This window comes from Balaenoptera ricei, chromosome 2 (assembly GCF_028023285.1).
Source record: "Balaenoptera ricei isolate mBalRic1 chromosome 2, mBalRic1.hap2, whole genome shotgun sequence".
Classification (NCBI taxonomy): domain Eukaryota; kingdom Metazoa; phylum Chordata; class Mammalia; order Artiodactyla; family Balaenopteridae; genus Balaenoptera; species Balaenoptera ricei.
The window spans coordinates 6771088-6797172 of record NC_082640.1 but is presented as its reverse complement, the minus strand read 5'-3'; the positions used below and the strand labels follow the sequence as shown (position 1 = coordinate 6797172).

Sequence of the window (26085 nt, the reverse complement as noted above, 5' to 3'; positions counted from 1 at the left end):
TAACAGTAGAAGTCCTGTTTCTCTGGTCAAACTTTAATCAGCCCTTTAAATCAACCTTAAGCAATAAAATATTTACCTTTTTAGGATTTACCTTTTATTTTTCTATCTTCCATATTTGTTTTTGAAATATTTGAAAAGATCTAACCAATTTTCTGGAAAACCAGCTTTACTTCCTGTAGCTTTAAAGACTAAAATAGATTCTTTAATTTTAAGCACTAACTTTTTTTTGGAATGCTGATAGCTTATCTTTGAAAATCTGATATGTTCTTACATGAACGGATTTTTGTAGATATGAGTTTTGAAACATTTCAGTGTACGTATTATTCCAAAGCAGCCCCACCAGCACACGGTTGATACTCACCACCACTTTTCCTTTATGAGCTTTCACTGTTGCTCCAAACCATTGATTCGATTTAAACTCTATAGGCTCCTTGGTTCCATTTACTCTGATCTTTCTGTTGTCTGACAGGGAGAACATGGATTGTTAATAATTTGTAAAACGTGGCAGCCAGCTAAAATATGTGATAATAAATTTACCCATTAAAAACATTTTAAAAAATGTCATACACATGGGGGGTTCTTTTTGACTAAGTCTAAGCTAGACTTTTCACTTAGAAAAATACTAGTCAAATGAAAATACATATTTGAACATGACATTTCACAACTTAACTTTAAAAAAGCAATTTTTTTAATGACTTACATTTTCAGGGATAACTACTGTAAACTTGATGTAGACTCTGACAGTCTTGAATCTACACTTCTGTCATTGATTTGCCAGATGGAAGACCAAACATTTATAACTGCTCTAAGGAATTCCAAACCTTTTCTGATAGTGAAACTACTTGGAACCTCCATGCTCCAGGAAGCACAGCTTTCTCAGCACGGTTTAGCAGGAATCTGCTTAAAGGACTCCAAGTTCCTGGTTTTTAACTGGGTAACATGTGTCCACGCAGTCACAGAAAATAACACCTCTACACAGTTTTATCCACACTTTGCAGATGTCAGCATGAGGGGGACCATCTGGGTGGAAATTCAACCCAATTACGACACACTTCAGGTCTTAATAAAAAGCAGATATCTTTTCTTTCACTCCTGATTCCCAATCGACATATCTCCCATGTGGTTCTAACCGCATCGTTCTAACTGAACTTCATCAGTAACAGCTAATGAATTTCAAAAGACATTTGTACCAGGGCATCTTATTTCTATGTGTTCTCTTTGGTATGCATTTTGTTTTTCCTCCTTGACTCTATAATAAATGCATTACAAATGAACTTTTAACTTCTATTAAGGGAGGCCAAAATATACACGCAATTAATATTCAGTTGAGTTTACATATGATTACAGACTTTTCAAGAAAGAACAAATTATATATACTTAGGTCTTAACCTAAAATTTATGCTTTGACATGTTAGTAGGAAATTACAAATTTCCTTCTTTAAAATCTTATGCTTTTGATGTTTCTGGACTTTTAAAAAAGAAAAAACAAGTTCTGGAAATCCTCACCCAAAATGCACACAACTGGCAAAGAACTGGAGCATCTTACAGATTAGAGCATAAAAATGAAAATATCAACATTCCTATTTGCATCTAGGCAAGAAGATCGTAGACCTCAGAGAGAAAGGATCTTGTCACCCTGCACTGGGTGATCTTGGGCAATTCATTTAATCTTCTGCAGTTTTAATTTCTTCTCTAAAATTAGGTTGAAAATACCTCCCCCTTTCCTCTTTCACAGGTGATCAAAGTCATAAAGATCACATAGGTAATGTGGAAGTACTTTATAAGCTGAGAATATACTACAGAATCTTGCAGCAATACAACCCTTTAAAAATATCTCTTAATTAGAAACCTGGAAACTCAACCTAAGTACAAGAATTAGAAGGGACCTCACAGACACACAAGTCAATGTTCCAAATTGGCCTTCTGCCAGAGAAAATGATATGACTCTACCTTTGTGGTGCCTAAGGCATCTTTTCTGCTATTATAAGGTTGAACTGTGTAATAACTTGATTAAAAGTGTAAATTGTGGGTTATTTTCCAGCAACAAATTTCTTCGAGACCAAGAATACAAATGAATGGACGTCACTAATTCCATCCCTAATCCAAGGATTACAAAAGAGAATAATCCCACTGTCCCAGGTCTCTCTTTACTGAAATGAGTTGTGATCTAGGTGTATCCTCCTTACCTTGACCTTTGAGGTGGACGAGTCATCTTTTTTTTTTTTTGGACGTGCCACGTGGCTTGCGGGGTCTTCGTTCCCCGATCAGGGATCGAACCCATGCCCCCTGCAGTGGAAGCACAGCGTCCTAACCACTGGACCGCCAGGGAAGTCCCAAGTAACCTTTAAAAACTTCTATTTTATTATTTTTATAAATTCACTGATGTAAATCTAATATTATAATGTCATAAAATTCAAATGAGTAACATATATATGGGTTGATTGTGAAAGTGACCTTTCCCTAATTTCTCACCTTTCTTTTCTGAACAAGATTCTTTCATGCCAAACAACCCAACACAGGGCTTAGTACTGTGCACACTGGTGCTCGATGAACAGGGAATGTTTTTGATTCGATTTGATCTGATCTTTCCTGAAAACAACCTCCTGTAAAAACTCAGCACAATTTCTGTCCTTCTAAGCTCTCCTTGGTATGGCAAAGGGCTGAGAAGCTGGAACCTACATTTTCCAGACCCTCTTACAAGTAGGATTCTGGTTGAATGAGAGGCTCATGGAGAGATCTGGAAAGAGGAGAAGATGGAGAAGCCATTATTTTCTGGCAGCAACTAGAAGCATGCACGGGGGCATCAGTAGCTGCAGGTGTGATGTTCTTCCTGCAGCTCTCAAGTATCCTTTGACAGTCATGCCTTTTTGGTGCTTCAGACCACTGAGATCAAGTCCTGAACTTCCAGATTTCTTGATCTGCAGGCAGTGACCTTCCTAACTCACATACCCAGTCTTTCCAATAATCATATAAACCTCTCAGTCCTAATTATAATACTCAAAGTGGTTTCTGTTTCCTGACCAAACTCCCGTGATATGGACCAGTGCATTTAGGATAGGACCACATGTCTTCTGGAACAGAAGGAAGGCACTGTGCATTGTCAACCCCAGAGAATTCTTGGAAGGGCCAGTGGTTCTGGGAGATGGTGGAGACCATTAGTTACTAAAGCAATTCTCTCCTTGGCATATCCCAAACTATGCCAAAAGCTAGGGAAAAGTTTTATAGTGACTGCATGTGATGTAAAGCTTTCCAAGTGCCAGAAGACTATTAACAAAGTTAATAAATATAATCCAGGTGAATTTTTTTCAAGAGAAGAATCAATATATTTAATATGTAAAAGAGTTCCCAAATCAATAAGAGAAAAAGACTAAAATTCAATAGAAAAAGTTCTAAGGGTCTAAACAGGCATTGCAGGGAAGAAGAAATCAAATATCTCATAAATTCATGCAGAGATCCTGAACCTCAAATTAAAACCATAATGACTTAATACTTGTCACTTAGCAGTTTGGCAAAAAATATTAATAATCTCTGTTTTCAAGATAATAACTCAATGCAGCATTTTGGAAGGGCGATTTGCAACATATATCAAATTTTTAAATGTACATTTTTTTGAACAAGGAATTCAACTCCTAGGATCTTGTTCAATAGAAATAATTACACAAATGCTTTAAGATGCAATGTGAAGATATTTGCTGTCCTGGTTGTGATAGCAAAACTGAAACATCTTAAATGTTCATAAATAAGGGATTCGAGAAGAAATTCCTATTATCTATAAAATAGAGTACTATTCAACTATTAAAACATATATTGGGAGTTTGGAGTTGACATGTATACACTGCTGTCTTTGAAAGAAATAATCAACAAGGACCTACTGTATAGCACAGGGAACTCTGCTCGATATTCTGTAATAAACTAAATGGGAAAAGAATTTGAAAAAGAATAGATACATGTATATGTAGAACTGAATCACTGTGCTGTACACTTGAAACTAACACAACATTGTAAATCAACTATACTCTGATATAAAATAAAAGTTAAAAAAATACATATGACAGATTTAGATGCATTGATATAGAATATTGTCTACAAAATATACTTTTCTGTTTTACCTTTTCTGAGGCTTTAAAAAAAAGTATAGAAAGGCACGAGGACTTCATATAACAAACACTTGTATTCCCACCAGGCAGAACTGACAATTGTTAAGTTTTTTCACATTTGCAAACATCACAGTACCCTTTGACATCTATCTCCAGTTCCATCCCCTCTTCATCCAGAGGTAGTCACCATCATGAATGTGATGTGTATACTCCCGGCCATTTAAAAAATAATGTCCATGAATAATATAGAACAGAGGTCTGCAGATACTTTCTATAAAGGACTGATAATAAATATTTCAGGCTTTGCATTCTCTATGGTCTGTCAAAACTACTCATCTCTGCCCTTGTAGCAAGAGCAGCCATAGACAATATGTTTTTAAAAATGCTCTTGGCTATGTTCCAATAAAACTTTACTTATGGACAATGAAATTTGAATTTCATATAATTTTCATGCATCATTTAAATATTATTCTTTAAAAAAAATTTCCAATCATTACAAAATGTAAAAACTACTCTCAGCTTATAGGCATGCACAAACAGGTGGTGGGTCAGGTTTTGCTGTAGTTTTGCCAACGATTTACTATTGAGTATTCTTTGTGTGTTCTTTTTTTTAAAAATTTTTTTATAATTAATTTATTTTTATTTTTTATTTATTTAATTTTTGGCTGCATTGGGTCTTCGTTGCTGTGCGCGGGCTTTCTCTAGTTGCAGCGAGCGGGGGCTACTCTTCATAGCGGTGCACGGGCTTCTCATTGCAGTGGCTTCTCTTGTTGCGGAGCACGGGCTCTAGGCGCACGGGCTCAGTAGTTGTGGCACGTGGCCTTAGTTGCTCCGTAGCATGTGGGATCTTCCTGGACCAAGGCTCGAACCTGTGTCCCCTGCATTGGCAGGCAGATTCTTAACCACTGGACCACCAGGGAAGTTCCTGTGTGCTCTTTTTAACTGAATAAAAGTGGTATTATACTATCTGTATGGAACAGCGTGTAACTGTAACATTCAATTTTATGTTTTTGGGAAATAACCTATGCTTTGATAATTAGATAGATAGATAGGTAGATAGATAGATAGATAATAGATCCAACTCACTCTTTGAAACTCCTGTAAGTATTGTATCTCATTAGATAGCCATCTGCATTTTATTTATCCATTCCATTTACACATGAACATTTAGGTTTCTCAGTTTTTCTACTACAACAAACATGTGCCCTGAGTATCCTTATATTCATCTTCATCTGCAGATGGAGAAGTGTTTCTCTCCAGCACCAGACTAGAAATGACATTGCTGGGTCATAGAGAATTATTATATCTGTTTTATCAGTTCTGCCAATCCACCTCCAAAGTAGCCCCAATTTCCATGCACACTCGCAGGGCACGAGAGAGAGACTATCAGCTCTTGTCATCGTAGAGCTGTTAAATTTCTGCGAACCTGGACGACTATGAAATGGTCCTTCATTTTGTTCTGTTTTCATGTGCATTTCCCTGATAATTAGTAGAGTTAATCATCTTTTTATGCTTACGGACCATACACTTTTTTCTTCTGTGAATTGCTAGCTCATATCCTTTGTTCATTTCCTTGTTTGGTTATTAGTCTTTTTGATTAGAAGAATTCAGCATATATTCTGAGTACTGATTCTTTTTCCCACATATACGTTGTCAATATCACCTTCCGATTTTTGCTAGTCTTTTAACTTTACGAGTATTGTCATCCATCTGGAATGTTTTTATATTGGACGTGGCATGGGCATCTTACTTATTTTCAATATGAAAGGCCAGTGTCTCAACACCACTTACTGAACAATCCATCTTTTTTTTTGTTCCTTGGAGAGTTGTCATTCCACCTCTGCACTGGTACCTCCTGATGCGACTGGAAGGGCCCAGCATGATCTGGCCCCCACCACCTCCTCCTACTTTCCCAGCTCATTAAGCTTCAGACAACCACCTTTCTTTTTTTTTTTTTTTTTTAAGTCTTTATTGAATTTGTTACAATACTGCTTCTGTTTTATGTTTTGGTTTTTCGGCCATGAGGCATGTGGGATCTTCGCTCCCCAACCAGGGATTGAACCCACACCCCCTGCATTGGAAGGCGAAGTCTTAACCGCTAGACCGCCAGGGAAGTCCCTACACCGCCCTTCTTGAACACGCCCAGCCTTTTCTGTCTCCTCATTGCATATACTCTTCCCACAGTTTTCTGCATGGCTCCCTCCTTCCTGTCACTCAGGGTTTAGCTCAAATGCCACTTCCTCTGAGACCCCCTTCCCTGAGCAGCTAGTTCACCCTACCCTAAGTCATTCTCTCCCGTTACCCTTTAGACTTTCCTTCATAGCACTTACCATTAACTGAGATGATCTTATTTCGTAGTTTGCCTGTTTACTGACCGTCCATTCCCTTCCAAATATACATGAATCCCGTGGACAGAGACGTTCTCTGCTTCACTGCTGTGTTCCCCACTTCTAGAACAATGCCTGACACATAGTGAGTCCTCCGGAAGAGTTTGCTGAATGAATGACCAAACTCCCATCTATTCATTCAGAAGCTTGCCTAGGATATTGTTCAGTATGATCCTTTAAATTCAAAATGTTCTGTGTGTGGGTGTGTAAGTGTGTAGACACTGAACTGTTTGTGATGGTTCTCTCGAAGGCAGGGAGTGTACATGCTTTAGTGGCTTTTTGTACTTTAATTGTATATATTTCTGTGTTGTTTGAGTTTTTACAGTGAACGTTATTACGTCTATGATCTAAAAAAAGAAAACCTAGAGATAAAATCAAGACATCTGTAGGTCAACCTGAGAAATTTAGATGGTTGGTAGCAGTAAAACTGATTTGGCTTGTCTGACACTTCTGGGCTTTGAAGCCATCTCTCTTAATTGGTAGCTTTGGTCTCTGGGCAATCAGGGTATGAATCCCGGTGGGTGGCAAACCTACTAACATTTGGCTCCTTTTTCACGGGAATATTCATTTCTGAGCAGGAGTGAGTGAGGGAATGTAGAATATGGTGCACATATGGGCTACAAGCAGATTTTTCTAATCTTTTCACTGAGTAGAATGGGAGGAATTACAAGAAGTGAGGGTAGATCACCATGGGTGAGAGAGAAGAGCTGAGACTGACACAGGTGCAGCAAACATTTTGGCAGATGGGGTGGTTTCTGAAAAACTATAAAGTCCTCAGCCTTGTCCTGGAAAACAGTAAGTTTCCCTGTAATCTTCAGTCATTACTTCAAGTGCTTCACCCTAGGGATTTTTTTAAAGCTGTCGCAGGAGCTGTCCAGACATTTTTAATCAGGAAAAGGGGAAAGGAAATCTTTATATGTTTATTTATAATCTTTTCCTTCATCAGTGTATGCTGTAAATATTTCATTCAAATTGAAATTATGTATCTGAGAACAAGGAATACTCCTATGTAAAATTTAAAATAAAATATCGGTAGCCAGAGAACTCCTTGTCTAAAAGAAACAAATCCAAGAAAAGAATCTGGGTCAATTTTTATGTCCTGGAAAATTAAACTTCCAAATGTATGCCTCCTAATATTCCAAAACCACAATTAAAAGCCATGAAGGAATACCTCTGTAGCCTTCATACTCTTGATCATCTTACTGGGAATTTTCAAGTATTTAAGGAAATACCACACTAATTCATTGTTTCATATAACGTTCAAAAAACGTGTTACTCTTTTTTCCCCCAGTTACACTGAGATATAATTGACATACAGCACAGTGTAAGTTTAAAGTGCACAGCATAATGATTTGATTTACGTATATTGTGAAATGGTCACCAGAGTAAGTTTAGTTAATACCTATCATCTCACATAGACACACACACAAAAAAAGAAAAAATATGTTCCTGATGATGAGAACTCCTAGGATTGAGTCTCTTAACAACTTTCATATATACTATACATATATATGTGTGTGTGTGTGTTTATGTGTATGTATGCATTATTTTATATATGTTAACTATAGTCATCATGGTGTATATTACATCCCTAGTACTTATTTATCTAATAGCTGGAAGTTTTTACCTTTTGACTCCCTTCTCCCATTTCCCCTTCTCCCCATCCCCCAGCTCTGGTAACCACAAGTCTGATCTCTTTTTCTATGAGCTGGTTTTTGTTTTTTTTTTTTAGATTCCATACATGAGTGAGATCATACAGTATTTATCTTCCTCTGTCTGACTTATTTCACTTAGCATAATACCCTCAAGGTCCATTCATGCCAATGGCAGGGGTTCCTCCTTTTTAATGGCTGAGTAATAGTCCATTGTGTGTGCATGTATATATATACACATATATATAAGATATCTATATCTATCTTCTTTATTCATTCATCCATTGTGGACAGAAATATGTTATTCTGATTAAATAAACATTCTATATAACTGAGATTTATTATTTATATCATATATGTATACTGTATACAAATGTGTGCCTGTACACAAACACACACACAAACACACATGGGCATACTCGTTTTCCTGCCATTACCTAGTAGATCAGATCTAACTGTCCCGCCCTCCACCATGTAGGTCCCAGACCTCACACCTGATCTCCAGATATGGCGTTTCCTTCCATTCAGGCAGCTTCCTCTCTGTTCCCTATTGAGTCTTACTCCCAGACTTTGTACATGAAGCTTCTCTTACAAAATTCCACTCCTCCTTGTTTGTCAACTAATCCAAATCACTTTCTTAAAAACTGCTTTAAAATGTAGGGCCATGCTTGACAAATAGCCATTCACACATGGTTAAGAATCATGGAGGGACTTCCCTGGTGGCGCAGTGGTTAGGAATCCGCCAGCCAGTGCGGGGGACATGGGTTCGAGCCCTGGTCCGGGAAGATCCCACATGCCACGGAGCAAGTAAGCTCGTGTGCCACAACTACTGAGCCCACATGACACAACTACTGAAGCCCATGTGCCTAGAGCCCATGCTCCGCAACGAGAAGCCACCGCAATGAGAAGCCTGCGCACCGCAACAAAGAGTAGCCCCTGCTCGCTGCAACTGGAGAAAGCCCACATGCAGCAACGAAGACCCAATGCAGGCAAAATAATTAATTAATTAATTATTTTTTAAAAGTTAAAAAAAAAAAAAAGAATCATGGAGAATATATGGGAGAAAATGTAGTAAAGAAATGCCAGTGATATAAAAAATGAAGTGAAATAAAATAACATGTAAGGCCCAAAACTCTTTTCAAATTGAAATTCTTTCAGATTATTGTTTTTAAAAATTCAAACAATATAAAGTAAGAAAACTTGTATAAAAAATTGTAGGGCTTCCCTGGTGGCGCAGTGGTTGAGAGTCTGCCTGCCAATGCAGGGGACACGGGTTCGAGCCCTGGTCTGGGAAGATCCCACATGCCGCGGAGCAACTAGGCCCGTGAGCCACAATTACTGAGCCTGCGCATCTGGAGCCTGTGCTCCGCAATAAGAGAGGCCGCGATAGTGAGAGGCCCGCACACCGCGATGAAGAGTGGCCCCCACTTGCCGCAACTAGAGAAAGCCCTCGCACAGAAACGAAGACCCAACACAGTCATAAATAAATAAATAAAATTTAAAAAAAAAATTGTAGAAAGTAGTAAGTGAAAGGCCATTGGAATCCCCCCCTCCCTGGACACACTCACTGTTGTTTTATAAACCCATCCAGCCATTCAGAGTTTGAGGCTTCTAGCTCATTCCTCTAGTTAAGACATTTCTTTTCTGGAAATCATGAAGCTTTTATTTTAAATTGTATTTTTCATATCACTATTTAAATGTTTGGTTCCACACATAACTAAATAACTAATAAAGTTAAATGAGCTGAAAGTATGCTTTTAGAGTTCTAGTAACAGTGTTCATAAATATGGGTTTCGGACAGCACTAGTAAATATTGTATTACAATCTTCCTATTATATAGTTTTCCTGATCTAGATGAGAATATCAGTTTTATGCTACAATTATTTCCACATCTATATCGTCTTCTGGAGAAAGATCACGTTTCCAACTTCCTGTTTTTAATAACCAATAGGGCCTAGCTAGTGTTCCTCAGACATTTGTTTCTACATCATATAAAATCATTTAAGTGTTTTTCATATGTAATTTGACGGAGGCCATATGTAAGGTTTGTTCTAGAAATACATATGGACTTCTATTGGTATGATGCAAGTAATTTCTCGGGTGAGTGTTCTCATCTACGTGATGCAGCTAGAGGAGCAAATACCAAGAAATGAAAGAATCACGTCTCCAAGGGGAAATGAGACGCCAGCTGGGGCAGCTCAGACACAACACTCTGGCTCCTCGTAGGAAACACGCAAATCTGCAGGGCAGAGCTGGTTACAGGTGGGTGGTAGAGACTGAGATCTCAACTTTGACCTCACCTGCTACAACCCACCCCACCTCACATACACTGGCTGGAATGGTTTTCCTTCCCATCTCACCCACCCCGAGACAGACACATGTGTGCATGTGTGTGTATACACACACACACACACACACACACACATTCACCCTTCACCTCTGACCTTTAATGATGCCCCCTCCGAGACGCTTTCCCAGCCACACAAAAAGTTCCCCCTTCAGTCAAGAACAAGAGCCCTCTTTTGCACACCTAAACCCTTTTACACTTTCTCCTGTTCCAGCGCTTATCCCTCTGTTAGGGCTGCCAGGCACTAGTCTTCTCTTCCACTGGACTTGAACGTTTCAAGCCCAGCGAGTACGTCTGTCTTGCTTGCTGTTTGTACCTAGTAGAATGGCAGCCCCGTGAACCAAGCCAGAAACTTGGAATGCAACCTTGACAACCACCAACCCTGCACCGCACCTCCTATCGCCACTCAGTAACCAATTGCTGCTGGTGCCTCCTTCTAGAGCTCTCTCAAGTCCATCTGTTTCTCTCCATTCCTGTGCCACTTCCCTGGGGTGACTCCCATTTCTTTAGCCTCAGTGGCTGTAGTGGTCCCCTACCTGGTTTCCCTTCCTCCAGGCTTGTCACCTTCAAATGCATTCTCCGTCCTGACACTAGAGTTCTTTCTAAAATGCCAAAATTCTTAAAACCAGCCATATCCCACCCTTATCTTGCCAGCATCATCATTTCATGCCATTCCCAGCCATAGTGATCTTCTTTCAGCTCCTTGAATTTTTCACACTTTCTCTCATCTCTAGATTTTCTCACACTTGGAATAATTACCTGGGATCAAATATCTTGGCCATCGACATAGCTGGGGAAATGAGAACTCTTGACTTAACTTATATGTCACCTTCCAATTGTGAGGAGAAGAGCATGCTTCTCTGTTCGGGGCCCCAAAATGTATTTGCTTCAAGAAATCATGAAAATCTCTCAGCATGGGAATCTCAGCAAGCAGACTGAATGACATAAATCTCTTCACTATGACCTCAAAGCAGTACTTTTAAATACAGGATATGATTGGGTTTCAGGATGAAGGTTATATAAACTTGCCTCCCAATAGCACTTGAAAAGCTCCTGTTGTATGCTTGTATTTTCCTCAGGACCTCATCCCTGTTGCCAGAAGACGTGGTAAAAAGGGAACCAACCATCATCTAACAAAATGGTTCATTTTGTGGTTTTAAAAAAAAAATCACCGGGCTTCCCTGGTGGCACAGTGGTTGAGAATCTGCCTGCCAATGCAGGGGACACGGGTTCGAGCCCTGGTCTGGGAAGATCTCACATGCCGCGGAGCAACTAAGCCCGTGAGCCACGACTACTGAGCCTGCGCGTCTGGAGCCTGTGCTCCGCAACAAGAGAGGCCGCGATAGTGAGAGGCCCGCGCACCGCGATGAAGAGTGGCCCCCACTTGCCGCGACTAGAGAAAGCCCTCGCACAGAAACGAAGACCCAACACAGCCAAAAATAAAAATATAAATAAATAAATTTAAAAAAAAAATCACCATTCCCAACATTACACAAAACAGGAACTTCAGCATTCAAACCTTCTGTTTCTGCAGTGTATACTTACGGAAGATTAATACCCAAGATGGAATTATCCTCTGGGAAATCTTAAACTCTACGCCAAACAAGTAGGACCATACTATAGGTTGAGCAGAGGCAAAATGTATTCCTTCCCCAAATAAATTCAGATTTTAAATAGGATTTACCGGGCAGTCCCTGTGCACTTTGTTGCTTAATGCATTCTGCCATTTCGCTGATACTATTTACATTTTCTCCTTATCTCAACCTTCTCTGTCTACCTCCTCACTCTCAGCTGATAATCTTGCTTTTTATGTCACTGAGAAAATAGAAGAAATGAAAGAAGATCGTTTTCTTCCTTCTATTGCCAAACCCACAAACCCACTCTGGCTCTGCTTTCTCTGCTCTCTAAGGATGGACCGTCTTAGTGCTCCTCCAAGGCCAATCCCTCCATCTGTGTAAAGTCCCACCCATCCCTTTTCATCTACTCAGGAATCTGTTTCTGCTCATTCCTCTCCTACTCTAATCAACATCATCATTTCCCTATCGACTGGACAATTCCTATTAGATTACAAACACGCTATCATGTCTTCATGATGATTACATTTCTGTGGTCCCATTTAGGGTGGAACTCCTTGGGAAAAAATGGCTCTACAGACTTGCTGTCTCCTGTTGGTCTTCTCCCATTCTCTCCTGACACTCATGCCACTGCAACAACTTTTATCAGCTGTCAGTCACTTTCTGTGACCAAATCAGGTGTTCCAAGTTCACTCCAGTGCGCACGAATTTCTTCATTGGCTTCTTGACTTCTTTTGTCTAACCGGCCAGCACCCTTCTTATCATTGTTTATACATCCTCCTCAATTCTCTGATTTTTCTTTAAATGTCAGAGACTCCAGGACTCTGTCTCAACCTTGACCTTTCCCCTCCCCTCCCCTTCTCTCTTCTCTTTGCTTCACTTCGCTTCTCCTCACTTCTTGTCTTCATTCACACCATCTCCCTAAGTCATGGCCTTAAATATCATCTACATACTTAAAACTTCCACATTTAAATCTCCAAACCTCTCGCCTGCACTCTGGGTTTATTTATCTAACTGCTCGCTTGACATCACTTGGATGTCTAATAAGCATCTCCAATTTCTCGTGTCTGGACTCAACTGGATATTTTCTCTAAGATTTGCTCCTTCCCCACTGTTTCCTTTCTCAGTCCTATTCCTCCAGTTACTCAGATCAAATTTTTCTCTTTCTTCTGTACCCTTCATCTGATCCATAAAGAAAATTCTACCAACTGCACTTTCAAATAAATCCCAAATCCAACCACTTCTCAACCCTAAGTGCTATCATTCAACCCAAACTGCACTTTTCTACCACCAGACGATGGGTCTGTCTCCTACCCCATCCCCTTGCTTCTGCTCTTGGTTGCCTACACGCTATTAAACCGATCCTTTTAAAAACATAATTCAAATTCTGTTACTTGTCTACTCAAAACCACCACTGGCTGCCCATCACTCTTAGAATAAAATCCAAAGTTCTGACTCTGGCTTTTAAGGTGCTATATAATCTTGCCTAGACCTGGTTCTCGGGCCTCATTTTCTATCATTCTTTTCTTGACTTACTTCTCTTTAAACCAGTGGCCTTTCTCCATTTCCCAAGAACACTATCCTCTCCGGACTTAACAGTGACTCTCCTGCAACGTAGAACATTCCCCCTGCCCCATACCACATAGTTCCTTCCCTCACTTGATTTAGGCACGTGCTCAGACATCACCTCCTCAGTGAAACTTTCTCTGACCACCTCCGGTAAGCAAAATAATAGCCCCCAAGATGTCTCCATCTTAATGCCCCAAACCTGACTATGTTAGGTAGCACGACAAAGGAGAATTATTAAGGTTGCTAATCAGTTGACCTTAAAATAGGGAGATTACCCTGGATTATCTGGAGGGCCCAAAGTAATAACAAAGATCCTTTCATGTGAAACAAGGAGGCAGAAAAGGAGAACCAGAAACAAGGCAGTGTGAGAAGGACTCAGCCAGACAGTGTTGGCTTTGAAAATGGAAGAGGACCATGAATCAAGGAATGTGAGCAGCTTCCAGAAGCTGGAGAAAGCAAGAAAACAGATTCTTCCCCAGAGCTTCCAGAAGGAGCACAGCTCTGCCAACACCTTGATTTTAGTCCAGTGAGACCTATTTTAGACTTGGCCTCCAGAACTGTATGATAATCAATTTGTGTTGTTCAAAGCCACGAAGTACGTGGTAATTTGTTACAGCAGCAACAGGAAAATAATACCCCAGCCAATCTAAAAAAGAAAGTGCACATGTGTGCATGCACACGCGCACGCACACACACACACACACACACACACACACACACTGCTCTCTGTCCCCTTAGCCTTACCTTACTTTTTCTCAACTTGCCACTGGCTATTCACTATAAATCCCACAAGGGTATGTTCATGGCCATAATTCCAGGGTCAAGGACAGGACCTGCTTGAAGAAAGTTGCTAATGCTCCTCTTGTCCCTGAAATTTGATTTTACTGTTTGCTAACGCTAAGCTTTATTTTCAAGTCCACTGTTCCTTAAGAGAAAATAGTTGACCCTTGAACAATGCTGGGGATTGGTTCTAGGACTCACCAAGGATACGAAAAGCCTCAGATGCTCAAGTTCTACAGTCTGCCCCCTGTAACCGCAGCTCTGCATCTGCAAACTCAACCATCCAAGGATCCTTCAATAATGTAGTATTTATTGAAATAAAATCCTCCTATAAATGGATTGGCACAGTTCAAATCCCTGTTATTCAAGGGCCAACTGCATTTTGTAAGTAAAAATGAGTTAAAGTTAACCAAAGGGTGCTTTGAAGGGAAAAGACATAATGATTTAATAACATGTCACCCAAGGAGCCTGACTTAAAGGATGAAGGGTACTCAGACCTCCCAGACAATATCTGTGCCAAAGAATGGAGACCAGGTGGAACAAGTTGAGAACTGATTGTCAGTATGAGTTTCACCCATATCTTCACATCTGTTGATGGAAACACCTTCGTTTCCTTGCCATGTGTCTGCTTCTTACCATAAATGTGGGGATTGGGACCACAGCCCCAAAGAACTATGCTATTTCAGCTCCCCCCAAAAAAGGTCCTGAAAAATAAGTCCATTAGAAATAGAAGAAAAACCTGTTTTCATCACATTTGCAAAGACAACCTCTTCTATTGCATTTCCTTTCTAGTATTCTTTTAAAGATTGTGCATAAACAATTTTGATAGGTGTGCGTAAAAACACCAATCTACCACAAAGTGTTAGATATTCAAATAAGTTGGCCTGGCCAACCTCCTAGGTGTGCTTTGGTCTACCAAACGTGAGGAGAAGAAGTAAATGTCAATTCCAGGCGGAAGTTTTAATAGACGATGTGCAATTTGCCACATGCCTTCCCAGTTAGAGGGACCTTGAAAGCACGTATCAATAAGGAATCTCCATCAGCCTGGGTCTTTGGGTCACTTGAATAAGCAGAGGCTCCTCTCCAGTTCATAATTAACCAGATAGTGTGAAAAAGCAATAAACCGTGTTGGTTTAAGCCAGAGATTTGGGGGGTTATTTGATACTACAGTAATCCCTAGGCACTCTTTGGCTTAAGAAATGTGAGGAGAAATGACTGTTGAAAAATATTCTATCCTATGGATCCAACGGGTTTCTTTTGTTCATGAATTCTCAGTGCCTTTTCAAGGAGACTATATATCATAAGTCTCAAAGAAGATGTGATGGTTAATTTTGTGTGTTAACCTGACTGGATCATGAGATGCCTGGATATTGGACTAAACATTATTTCTGGATATGTCTATGAGCGCGTTTCTGGATGAAATCAGCCTTTAAAATAGGTGGACTCAGTAAGGCAGTTTGCCTCCACAAACAGCTCTTTTATTCTAAAAGGCTCTAGAAACTGTCATGTCAGACCACCAAGCCTATGTTTCTACTGATGTAGGAGCAATCTAGAATGAAAACAGGTGATACACTGCATCTTCTTATTTTTACACATATAACTGTCATTGAAAACACCCTTGGTCTTCAGTATTTTGAAGCATAAACACCTATACATAAATAAGTACATTTCTAAACTACTCTACCACCTACACCCAAGACAAAAGAGGAAGCAACTAAGATTGCTTTCAGCTAATACAGAACCTGAATTGTGGTTTTCCATTGTTAATCTCCATAACACTTCCGTGAACTCAATAATTTCATTTAGAAATTTTTGCATGTTTCATTTTATCATTATTTTTCCTGATCATAAATAAATACCTGTTCATGGTTTTTACAAATAAGTAATAAATGCACTAGAAAAAGAAGAAAAAAAAAACAGTTTTAATTACATTTCCCAATAGCCTCTCATTGCCTATCTCCTCTCGTACTCTTCTACAAGTTGTAGACACAATTTTAAATTTTATGTTTTTCACTTTTTTTAAAATAAATTTATTTATCGTTGGCTGCATTGGGTCTTTGTTGCGCGTGGGCTTTCTCTAGTTGCGGTGAGTGGGGGCTACTCTTTGTTGTGGTGCGTGGGCTTCTCATTGTGGTGGCTTCTCTTGTTGCGGAGCATGGGCTCTAGGCGCGTGGGCTTCAGTAGTTGTGGCACACGGGCTCAGTAGTTGTGGCTCGTGGGCTCTAGAGCGCAGGCTCGGTAGTTGTGGCACACAGGCTTAGTTGCTCTGCAGCATGTGGGATCTTCCCAGACCAGGGCTTGAACCCATGTCCCCTGCATTGGCAGGTGGATTCTTAACCACTGTGCCACCAGGGAAGTCCTCACTTAATATTAAAACAAAAGCATTTCCCCATTTTAATCCTGATTCTTGGTAGGCTTCATTTTTTTATGGTTCTGTAATACCCAATTCTGTGACTTATACCATCATTTACGTGAGACACATCCATATGTAGGATGTTTGAAAATGTTATTTTTTAGTGTTATGCCCCTTTTCTTCTAAAAAAGGATCTGCAGCAACTTTAGAATTAATTTTGAAACATATTTTCCACTGGGAATTGTAGAAAGAGAGAAGCCAGAAAAATACCAGAAAATCGTTCCTGGAAAATAAGATGTTCTGGGTGGTTAAGAGAGAGGCACCAGGACATGGGCTCAGGGTAAGTGGGGACACGGGTGTACGTAATAGATGCCGAGAGGTAAGCTGTGCCATGACGTATTATGGAAACCATATGGTAAGAGGCGGGGGTGGCTTATGTCAGAGGCACGTGGGCACATCACGGGGAATGACAACAGACCGATCTGAAATGGAGCCATAACCTGCCTGGGGGGAGTTGGCTCTGACCCAATACACCTCGGGTAAGATGTTGTGTGTAACCTGGGCTGTGTAGGGTCCTTGCATAAACCTATTCCTGTAGCAATGGTGTGTGCCCTTCTCTCTCATCTCTACATGTCCTGGAAATCAGGGCAGGTTGATACAGAGGCTTTTGCAATATCATACACAAATCTGTGGCCATATGTCAAATATCAGAGCTTAAGTATAAAATTGACCTAATGTTAATAAGTTAATGCTCTGCAGTGCAGTTATACTGCTTTTGATTACTACAATAATGTTTGAAGTAAGACCTCCTTAGTTTAATGATGATCAATGAGAGGTCCCATGCCTGAATTTCAGCAAGGATATGAGAATTACTAAGTATGATGCTTCGTTGCAAAGATTTATTCTGATTCAACATGTTTCCATTCACAGTTTTCTTGCCAAACACATTCGGAATATAGTATTTTTTATTTAAACAATGTATAGAAGGTCTGATGATCTGACACATTGTTTGCCCCTATTTGGGGGCAGTAAGGTGACTTACTTAGCTTTTCAGGGATGTGTCCTTATACTTCCAGATATTATTACATCAGACCTTCCTGTAGTCGAAGAGTTTAAGCCCACATGCTTATAGCAATGGCCATGCTCCATAATGTTTTTTCTTTCTTTTTTGGTTTTATTTACACGCAGTACAATTCACTCTTGGTGATGTACAGTTCAATGAATTTTGATAAACACATACCATCATGGATCCATCATCACAATCAAGATGCAGGGAGTTCCATCAGCTCTCCAAATTCCCTTGGTCTTCCCCTTTGGAGACAACCCCTCTTTCCTACTCCTAATGCCTGACAACCATTTCTATAAAGACTTATTTTTATAATCTATGCTTTACTTCTACTAAAACAATTAAAAGGATAAATGATCACTTTGGCCAGTGTCTGTGGATCTAGAAGAATTTCTCCACTTGCAGACCTTTGGGTCTAAATCTCAGAGATCCAGGAGCTGGCCTTTCTGCAGGGCTGGAGACGAGCCCCATTCCCTCCCAGCTAGTCTGAGAGCTGCCTGCCTGAGGTCCACAACAGAGCAACACCGGTGTATTAGGTAGAATGTTTAAAGTATAAATTGCTTATTTGTGCATCACGATTTGCTTATCTACCTTAAATCCCCATATAATGTAACCCAGAATCGAAACTACTTTTAATCTATTTTAGCATTTCATTATACACGTACACCTTGTTTGATGCACTAAAATGTTATGTGAAAATGTATTTGAACTGAATTCTGAAAATTAAATATTTTTAAAGTGAGCGCTTTTAAGAAGATCAATAATTAGTTTTTTATTTCTCTTCCTCAAAAATCCATGTTTGTGTATCTGGATGGTGTCCATCAGGGCACTGCTTAGCTGAGCTTGTTAGAAATGTCAGCAATTCCCTTCATCAACACAACTCACAGATACAGGACTCTGTACACAACAGGTAACGTTTGAACTCGCACATCACACCTGGCTGGCTTCAATGTGCCAGTGCGTTTTTCTTGCCTTCACAACAATTTCAAGACAATTTCCTACGTTCCTCCCAGAATGCTGCAGCTGCTGCATGGATTCTTCCTGCCAAGAGCCTGGACGCCTGTTGCATCACACACACATCCAGCTTCTTGAAAGAATTTTGCAGATTAAGCAACAGGCGCCTAACGCTCATTCTACTCAACTAGCCGTAGAGCAGATCTGTTTCCCATTTCTAGTGGGACTTTCAAGGACTTCCGTTTTCTAATTGCTTCCTTCGGTGCTGTGAGCTGTGGGGACCGCTCCCCCTTCACTTCTCATGTCAGGACTTCGATGGCCATTGCCTTTTGTCACATGAAAGTTAGAGCCAACTGCGAGAAGCTGAGGGATGTTGGTTGCATCTGTTGGGCCAGCCTGTCAGTCATGGGAGCCATCATGAGCTGCTTCTAGAATAAGTAAGCCTTCCAGCTTAATCACCCCTGATGACTCAGCGGGATCAATAATTAGCAGAGTAAGCTTTCTGCCCTAATCTGTGTGTGTGTGTGTGTGTGTGTGTGTGTGTGTGTGTGTGTGTGTATGTGTGTATACATATATATATATATTTTTTTTTCATGTGTGTGTGAGAAGCAAAACTTACCCTAACTCTGGCAATATTAATTCTTAAAAGGAGCAGGTTATCTTTGGGCTGCCTTCCGCCTTTTTTGTTTTTTCCACTTTCAGTTGAACTTACTGGAGTCCAGATATCTGCTATCTCTGAGTTCTATCACCTTGGTGTTATCTCCTCTGTCATTTACTGGGATAGCTCTGCCCTGCATTTGCCTTTGCTTTGTTCCTGAACAAAAACTGGTTTCTTTCTGAGGAGGTTAGAAAAGCAAGACTTATGTGACCAATATGTTTCCCAACCCTCACATGAGAAAAAGGGCACACCCAATGCTATGGAAAAACAACCCTGTACCAGTCACAGCGCCAGATGCTTTAAGCTGCTGCTTATTGTGGGCTCACTCGACATGAAATGAAAAATAAAACAGACCCCTGCCCGCCCCTCCACCCCCAACAAAGGCTTCCGGGCTCGAAGCTAAAACACAATTCCGAAAAAATCTTACCATTCTAGAGCTTTGAAATACCCTAACCAAATTGTCTTCCATTTTAAGTTTTTCTTTTTTCTTTCTTTCTTTCTTTCTTTTTTTTTTTTTGGAACACAAAGATGCTAAATTAAGGCCAGGCAAATTCTGGTAGTCTTTCTCAGATGACTTCCAAATCTCAATGGTACCTCCCACCTCTTCCTGTTCACTCTTTAAGTGGGTCTCTAACTGGGAGTGTTCCCAGCTATTTGCCCCTCCCTGATTACTAATGCTGTGATGATTATCATCATTATTAGCACATGCAATTATCTTTCACTGCAAAAGGTTGCATTCGAGCATTTAAAACAATCAAATATTTGTGTATTATGCTTTTGTTACCACTGTTGCAATTTGCCTTTTCATCATTCCAAAGATGGAGTGTCTGTTTCATTCTGTCTCATTCACCCTTCTTCTAGCTGGAGAGCTGTAACCTAGGAGTTTTTATGTAATCCACACATGGGTTTGGAAAACGTAGGAAGAAGAAAAACAATGAACCTTGGAGTAGATTTAGAAAGGAGAGGCATGAATTTGGCAGATGCGATGTTTTACATTTAAGACGTGGGGCACAGTTTAGAGGCAAAAGTGGAAGAAATCAGTTCGGTGATGGGGGAATTTTATTCTAGTGAAGTAAGAGGGAAAGCCAGGAGGGAGCTGAGAGAAGGACATTTTTGGAGCCACTTGATTTTGTGCAGAGCAGGAAAATTATCTACCCTTTTCCCTCCCCACCACCATATGCTTCCCGAAAGTTTTCTTTTTTCATACTTGAAAGGACCACAGATTTTAATAGTATTCATACATTTGAAGTGCTAGGCAATTCCCAGCTTCCTCTATTTTTGCGTTTATGGTAAGTAATTTTTTTAAATCCAGGTTATAGGATAAAGTAAAAATAAAATAAATGACTATTTAATGAAAAAAATTTCAAACGCAAAGGCAGAAAGAAAAAAAAAGGCAGTTGACCTTAAATAAACTAAGGTTCAAGATCACAACCAGATTCACGGACTAAATTATAGGCCAGTCTCCCCCAGTGTCTAGGCTGAGAGAGTTTAGTAGGTTACCGCAGCGAGCATTAATTTATAGACACCCCCGGGGCCTGAACAAGTTGAAACAACATCATTAAAAGGTCAAATTTACTTAGAATGTCTCGAATTCAGATGTACTAGTAAAAGCAGACAGGGTGGAAGACAGAGACAGTCATGGTTCTCTGTACAAAGGTATATTTGCAATGTGATCTATATTGATGCCCGAGGCATCACACTCTATTATGCGCATCTCAGTTTGCGGGTGTCCAGCACTCAGAGCCCCTACTTTGTCAAGCAGAGGAATTTTCTTCCTCTTTGGGGGAAACCTGCACATTGCTGCCCATGGGCAGAGGGTAGGACAAGAGGCAGCTGAGGGGGCATATACAACCCATCATTCCCACCAAGACAAAGGCTGTCTCTACGACCTCTGGTTTCCACAACCTTCTACCCAAACTGCTTTCCCCTTTCAGATCTTCTCTGGAGGATCATTTTAACTGGAACCTGTGACGGTAACTTTGGGGCGGGGAAGTGGAAGAGGGGGAGGGAAGGTGAGCAGTGCCTCAGCTCCATAGGATCTAACCTTGAATTTGCAGTCTGTTAGGACCAGCCCTGCATCTACTGTTTACCATTGTGTGGTCTTGGATGTATCTTTTAAACACCTTTGATGTCTGTTGCCTTACTCATAAAATGGGTTTTACATGGTCATTTTGTTGTATGGATTAGAAATCATGTGTATAAGTGACTGGTACATAGTAGGTGATGAATAAATGCAATGCATCTGGTAGCATTGACTGCAACACCCAGAGTCAGAATGCCTCTGTTTCTGCCTTTCATCTTTGGTTCCAAGATCATACTCTGCTCACAGAACTGACACTTGAACTGGAAATAGCTCTACAGGCTCCTGCTGTCCTTCCCTTCCTTTCACAGCTTTGCAGCAAATGGCATTCACTGGCAATTCCACCGTCTTGTGGCTCATGGATAAGGTCATTGGTAGAAATGATGTGTATGTAGTGTGCTGGCCCTCACTCAGTAGCAAACCCCTGAGCCACAGTCCTCTGATTCCTATTCCCCCACCCATTCTCAGGCCGTTCCCAGTAGCAGCCCAGGTTCCTGGGCCCACAGTACCCCCTGATGGCTAAATGGGGAACTTTCTTTTCTCAGTCATTCTTATCTTCTCTCTCTGAAACTCCCCCAGGCTTTCACCGTTCACTGCTTTGTTCATTCCATCATAGACCATTCATTTCTTACAAATGTTGTGTGGCCTCCTATGCCTTGCTTTTTTTTTTTTTTTTTTTCATTTCTTGCTCACTTATTTCAGAAACATCCATCTCCCTCCCTGTTTCCCTCACTTTGTTCCACTTAATGAACCCTCAAGTTATGGCGATTATGGTTGCAAGTATAAAATACTAGGATGAATGCACCTCTCAAGAAAAAAAAACCCCAGGGAATTCCCTGGTGGTCCAGGGGTTAGGACTCATGCTTCCACTGCAGGGGACAGTGGGAACTAAGATCCCGCATGCCGTGAGGCAAGGCCAAAAAACAAATAAAAGAGAAAAAAAAAACACATCCATTTAGGAGTGAAATAAGACATAGTTGTAGAACCAGCAGCATTAATCTCGAAAGCCCTTTGCGATATCCAGATGTCTTCCTGAGAACCTGTGCAAAAGGTGCCATCTACCCCCCTCTTTCTCCAAGGAACACTGATGTTTTCTCAACACTCATTATTTTCCTATTTATTTAATCGCCAAAATTGTACTAGTTTGTCCCCTACTATTTCATTGCAAATATAATTCAGCTACAGTAAGGGTTAAGTGCATTCCTATGGGTTATTCTGGAAACCAAAGCACGATCTTTCAGCATTAGTTCTCTATGGGAAACTGAATTCAAAGCTCCAAACAGTTGCTTTAGAATGAACTTTTGGGAGATGCTGCCTATTGTAATTTAACATTGGAAATTTTTGGTTGGGAGTGGTCAGTTTTCAGTAATTCATATTGATGTCTGTATTCTCTGGTTTTCATTTGTTGAACGGTAACATCTACTGGGATGAGTACTTAGAAAGGTATTCAGGTGTGACTTATCTGGACAGATATTGATTCTTCCTTATCAAAGAGAAAATATACTAACCAGATCCTGATTTGATATGCTGATATGTTATGGGAATATTCTAGAAAGTTATTAAATTCATGTCCATGACTATAGATTGACTGTTGGTAAAAATACATCAAATGTCTCAAAATGCAAATGCTAATTTCCCTTAGCTTAAATTCAAGTATGCCAACAATTTATGTTTTTATTTATCAAGGCTTACATTTAAAATACTTTTTAAAATACAAATGATTTTGACGTGGATTAGTAAAATACCTTTAATTTTATGCTTAATTGTTCTGATTTAGGAAATTTATTCTCAAGCAAGAGGTCAGTAATTAGAAGCATCTAAAGTCCTGATTCAACAACTAATTGAAAGATTTCTTTCACAAATTAATATCAAGTGGTTTAATTTTTCCAGTTTCTAAGAGTTAAACTTTAAAAGTTTATAAAAATTGGTATGAAATAACTGAATTAGTCAGTAAGATGGTAAATGAGCTATTGTGACCATATATAGACACATATGAAAAGCATAATTTTAAAGTGTTTTCATAAAATATTTCCTAGTTTGGTCATAATTCAAGCTAATACTTGCGTAGGAGTTTTTTCTTTGAAATGATTCCCATATACTTAGAACTGAAATTATTTTCTCCTTTAAAATAAAAACTGCAAATCAGTTAAAGTAACAGGTAAATACCACCCATCCAATTTCATCAAAATTCTGTGAAAATTGATGTCCTACATAAATTCTAAATGAATACTAATGTAACAATAATGAAGAATAGGTCATAAAATAGCTGTGTGGTGCAAAAGGTATTTTAATTGATTGTTCGTCAAAGAACATTATTTGAGTTGACACATTCACATTTTTCTGAAAAGAGGTGTTTTCTTCCTGATAATGTATACCTTTTGAATTCATAAAGTTTTGGAGGTACAAATTAAAACATTCAGTGTTAACGTTTTTGAAAGCATTAAGTTTAAGTTGTTTTCTCAAGACCCAAGGAGAAAACACCAGAGGAAACATAACCAGCCTGAATTGTTTAAAATGTATTTTCCCTTTAATTAAATAAGAAACATCTGTCCAGGGATTTTGGAAATGAATGTAATCCATCCACACTCTGCCTGTACTCGTTTGCATCCAATGTCCGATATTTTGAAAGAAAATTCTTTCTTTCTGTAAAGAATTAAACAGCAACATGGAGTGATATCTGGGTCTGTAGCAGCTGACTCTTGCCTCCGGAGCTTGGGCACTGGAAATGCTAAGGATCTGTCTTTTCCCAGATTTGTCCTTGGGAAGTAACCAAATTCTCTCCGGAATCAAGGTTAGGGTGTAACATCTGCCTTTCTCCAAACCGACCACTCCCCCTGAAAATGCTTATCTCGGAAGAGTAAGGAAACAGCAGTTACCAGGATGCGCCCAAATACCCACGCTCACAATACCGTTTCCCCTCTGGGGTGCACTCAACATTTTCCTCCCCTTCACTCCGGCTTTAAAAAGCTGGTTTCTCTGGGGACCTGCGCTGCCCACAACACAGACCCATCAGACAGGCCACATGAGCACAAAGAAAGTGGACAGTTGACTCCAGGATGGCTGTGGCTCTTTGAAACCAGGACCCACAGTTGGGAATGACAAGTATCACTTACTGGTGGTGTCAAACGGTATCTGCCTGCACTGCACGGACCCCTCGGCGGGCCAAGGACAGTAGTAGACGGCTCCCCCTTCCACGATGTCTGGCTGGCTGGTGTTGGCTTTGGGCGCTCCCACCAAGACACTCGCTCTGCGCAAAGGGTTGGAGAGGAGTCACTCCTTGGGAATCACAAACGTGAGCGCAGGCGACGCTGTCTCTGGAGCCCCACCGAGACTAGGGTCGGGGTCAAGGGCAGAAACGTGTTTAGGATGGAGACCGACCGTCAAACCTGATTTTCTCGCGCAAACCTATGGGCGTCTGAAACCTGGTTTGGAAGAGGGTGCAAATAGTCCTAATTCTTCTCTAGGTGGAGCTATGTATATAGTGAGTTGAGGGAAGAGGGGCGGGCGGGGGGGAATAGCCAAGGACAGAGCCCAGCTGCTTGTAGCAGACAGCACTTGCGCCCAGACCCTTAATGGTTACGGGCTACGTATAAACAGACCGTGTTGCGGTCGTGGTTTTCACTGGCTTGAGTCCGCTCGGTCCCGTTTCCCCCTTTGTACGACGCTTAAGTCTTTGTCTCGGGACCTCCCCGGGACCTTCGGATTCTAGGCAAGCGGCATGTCCCCAGCTCAAAGTTCACAAGGCACATCTAGCATGGAAGGCGAGAGAAGAGGCTGGTGGCGGGGAGCCGGACGGGACCCCCAGCGGGCAGCGCGATGGGCTCTCAGGATCGCCTGCCATCAGGCTGCGGGGACAGGCGCGGGTCCCCCGGCAGAGGGCCAGGGACCCATCCTGGGGCGGGGGTGGGGGGGCCGCGCGCGCGCGGGGAAACTTACGTGCGAGCGGCAGGTACGTGGAAGTCCACCGCGTAGCCGAAGTAGCTGCCCTCGGGGCCGCCGTACACCGTGAGCTGGTCCACGTCCAAGTTGAACGCCTGCGAGGCGGGCGACCACAGCACCACCAGCGCGGCCGAGAAGCAGCAGAGGGGCGCGAGGGGCTGCGCCCGGTTGCCCCGGGGACCGCGGCGGGCCCGGGCGGACATCGCCCTCCGCCCGGCCGGTGCTCACCGGGCGGCGGGAGCCGAAGACCCCGGCCGGGGAACGGCGGGCGTGGGGCTGGCGGTCCCCGATGCCCGCGGCCCGGGTCGGTGCGCGCGGCGCGTCCGCGGTGACAGCCCCGGGCGATCCTCCGCGCGTCCCCTGCGGTCTGCCGGCCGCCTGGTCCCGCGGCTCGGGGGGCTGGCGGAGGGGATCCGAGCCCTCCTCTGGCAGCGGGAGGGGCCGCGGCGCGGTCGGGGCGCCTCCTAGCGGCGCGTCCGCGCGCTGCGGGCCGGAGCCCGCGACTCCCCGGCCGCCCTCGGCCCCGCTGGCGGCCGGCGCCTGCTTCGGCCGCCCGGCTTTCTACATCTCAAGAACGATCTGAGCCTCACACAGGCCAAGTCAAGCCATTGCTTTTGGAAGCCGGTCTC

The 26085-nt window shown here is 41.5% G+C and overlaps 1 protein-coding gene across 1 annotated transcript in view; it reads right to left on the bottom strand.

Moving 5' to 3' along the window:
• Nucleotides 1-25802, bottom strand: part of ITGA8 (integrin subunit alpha 8) — a 183360-nt gene extending 157558 nt beyond the window's left edge. Inside the window, exons 1-3 of the mRNA XM_059910128.1 lie at nt 25454-25802; nt 24631-24764; nt 362-462 (exon numbers count right to left, since the gene is read on the bottom strand). Coding sequence (XP_059766111.1) covers nt 362-462; nt 24631-24764; nt 25454-25659 — 441 coding nt within the window. The 5' untranslated portion in view covers nt 25660-25802. The remainder of the gene's footprint in view (nt 1-361; nt 463-24630; nt 24765-25453) is intronic.
• Between the last annotated feature and the right edge of the window lie 283 nt (nt 25803-26085).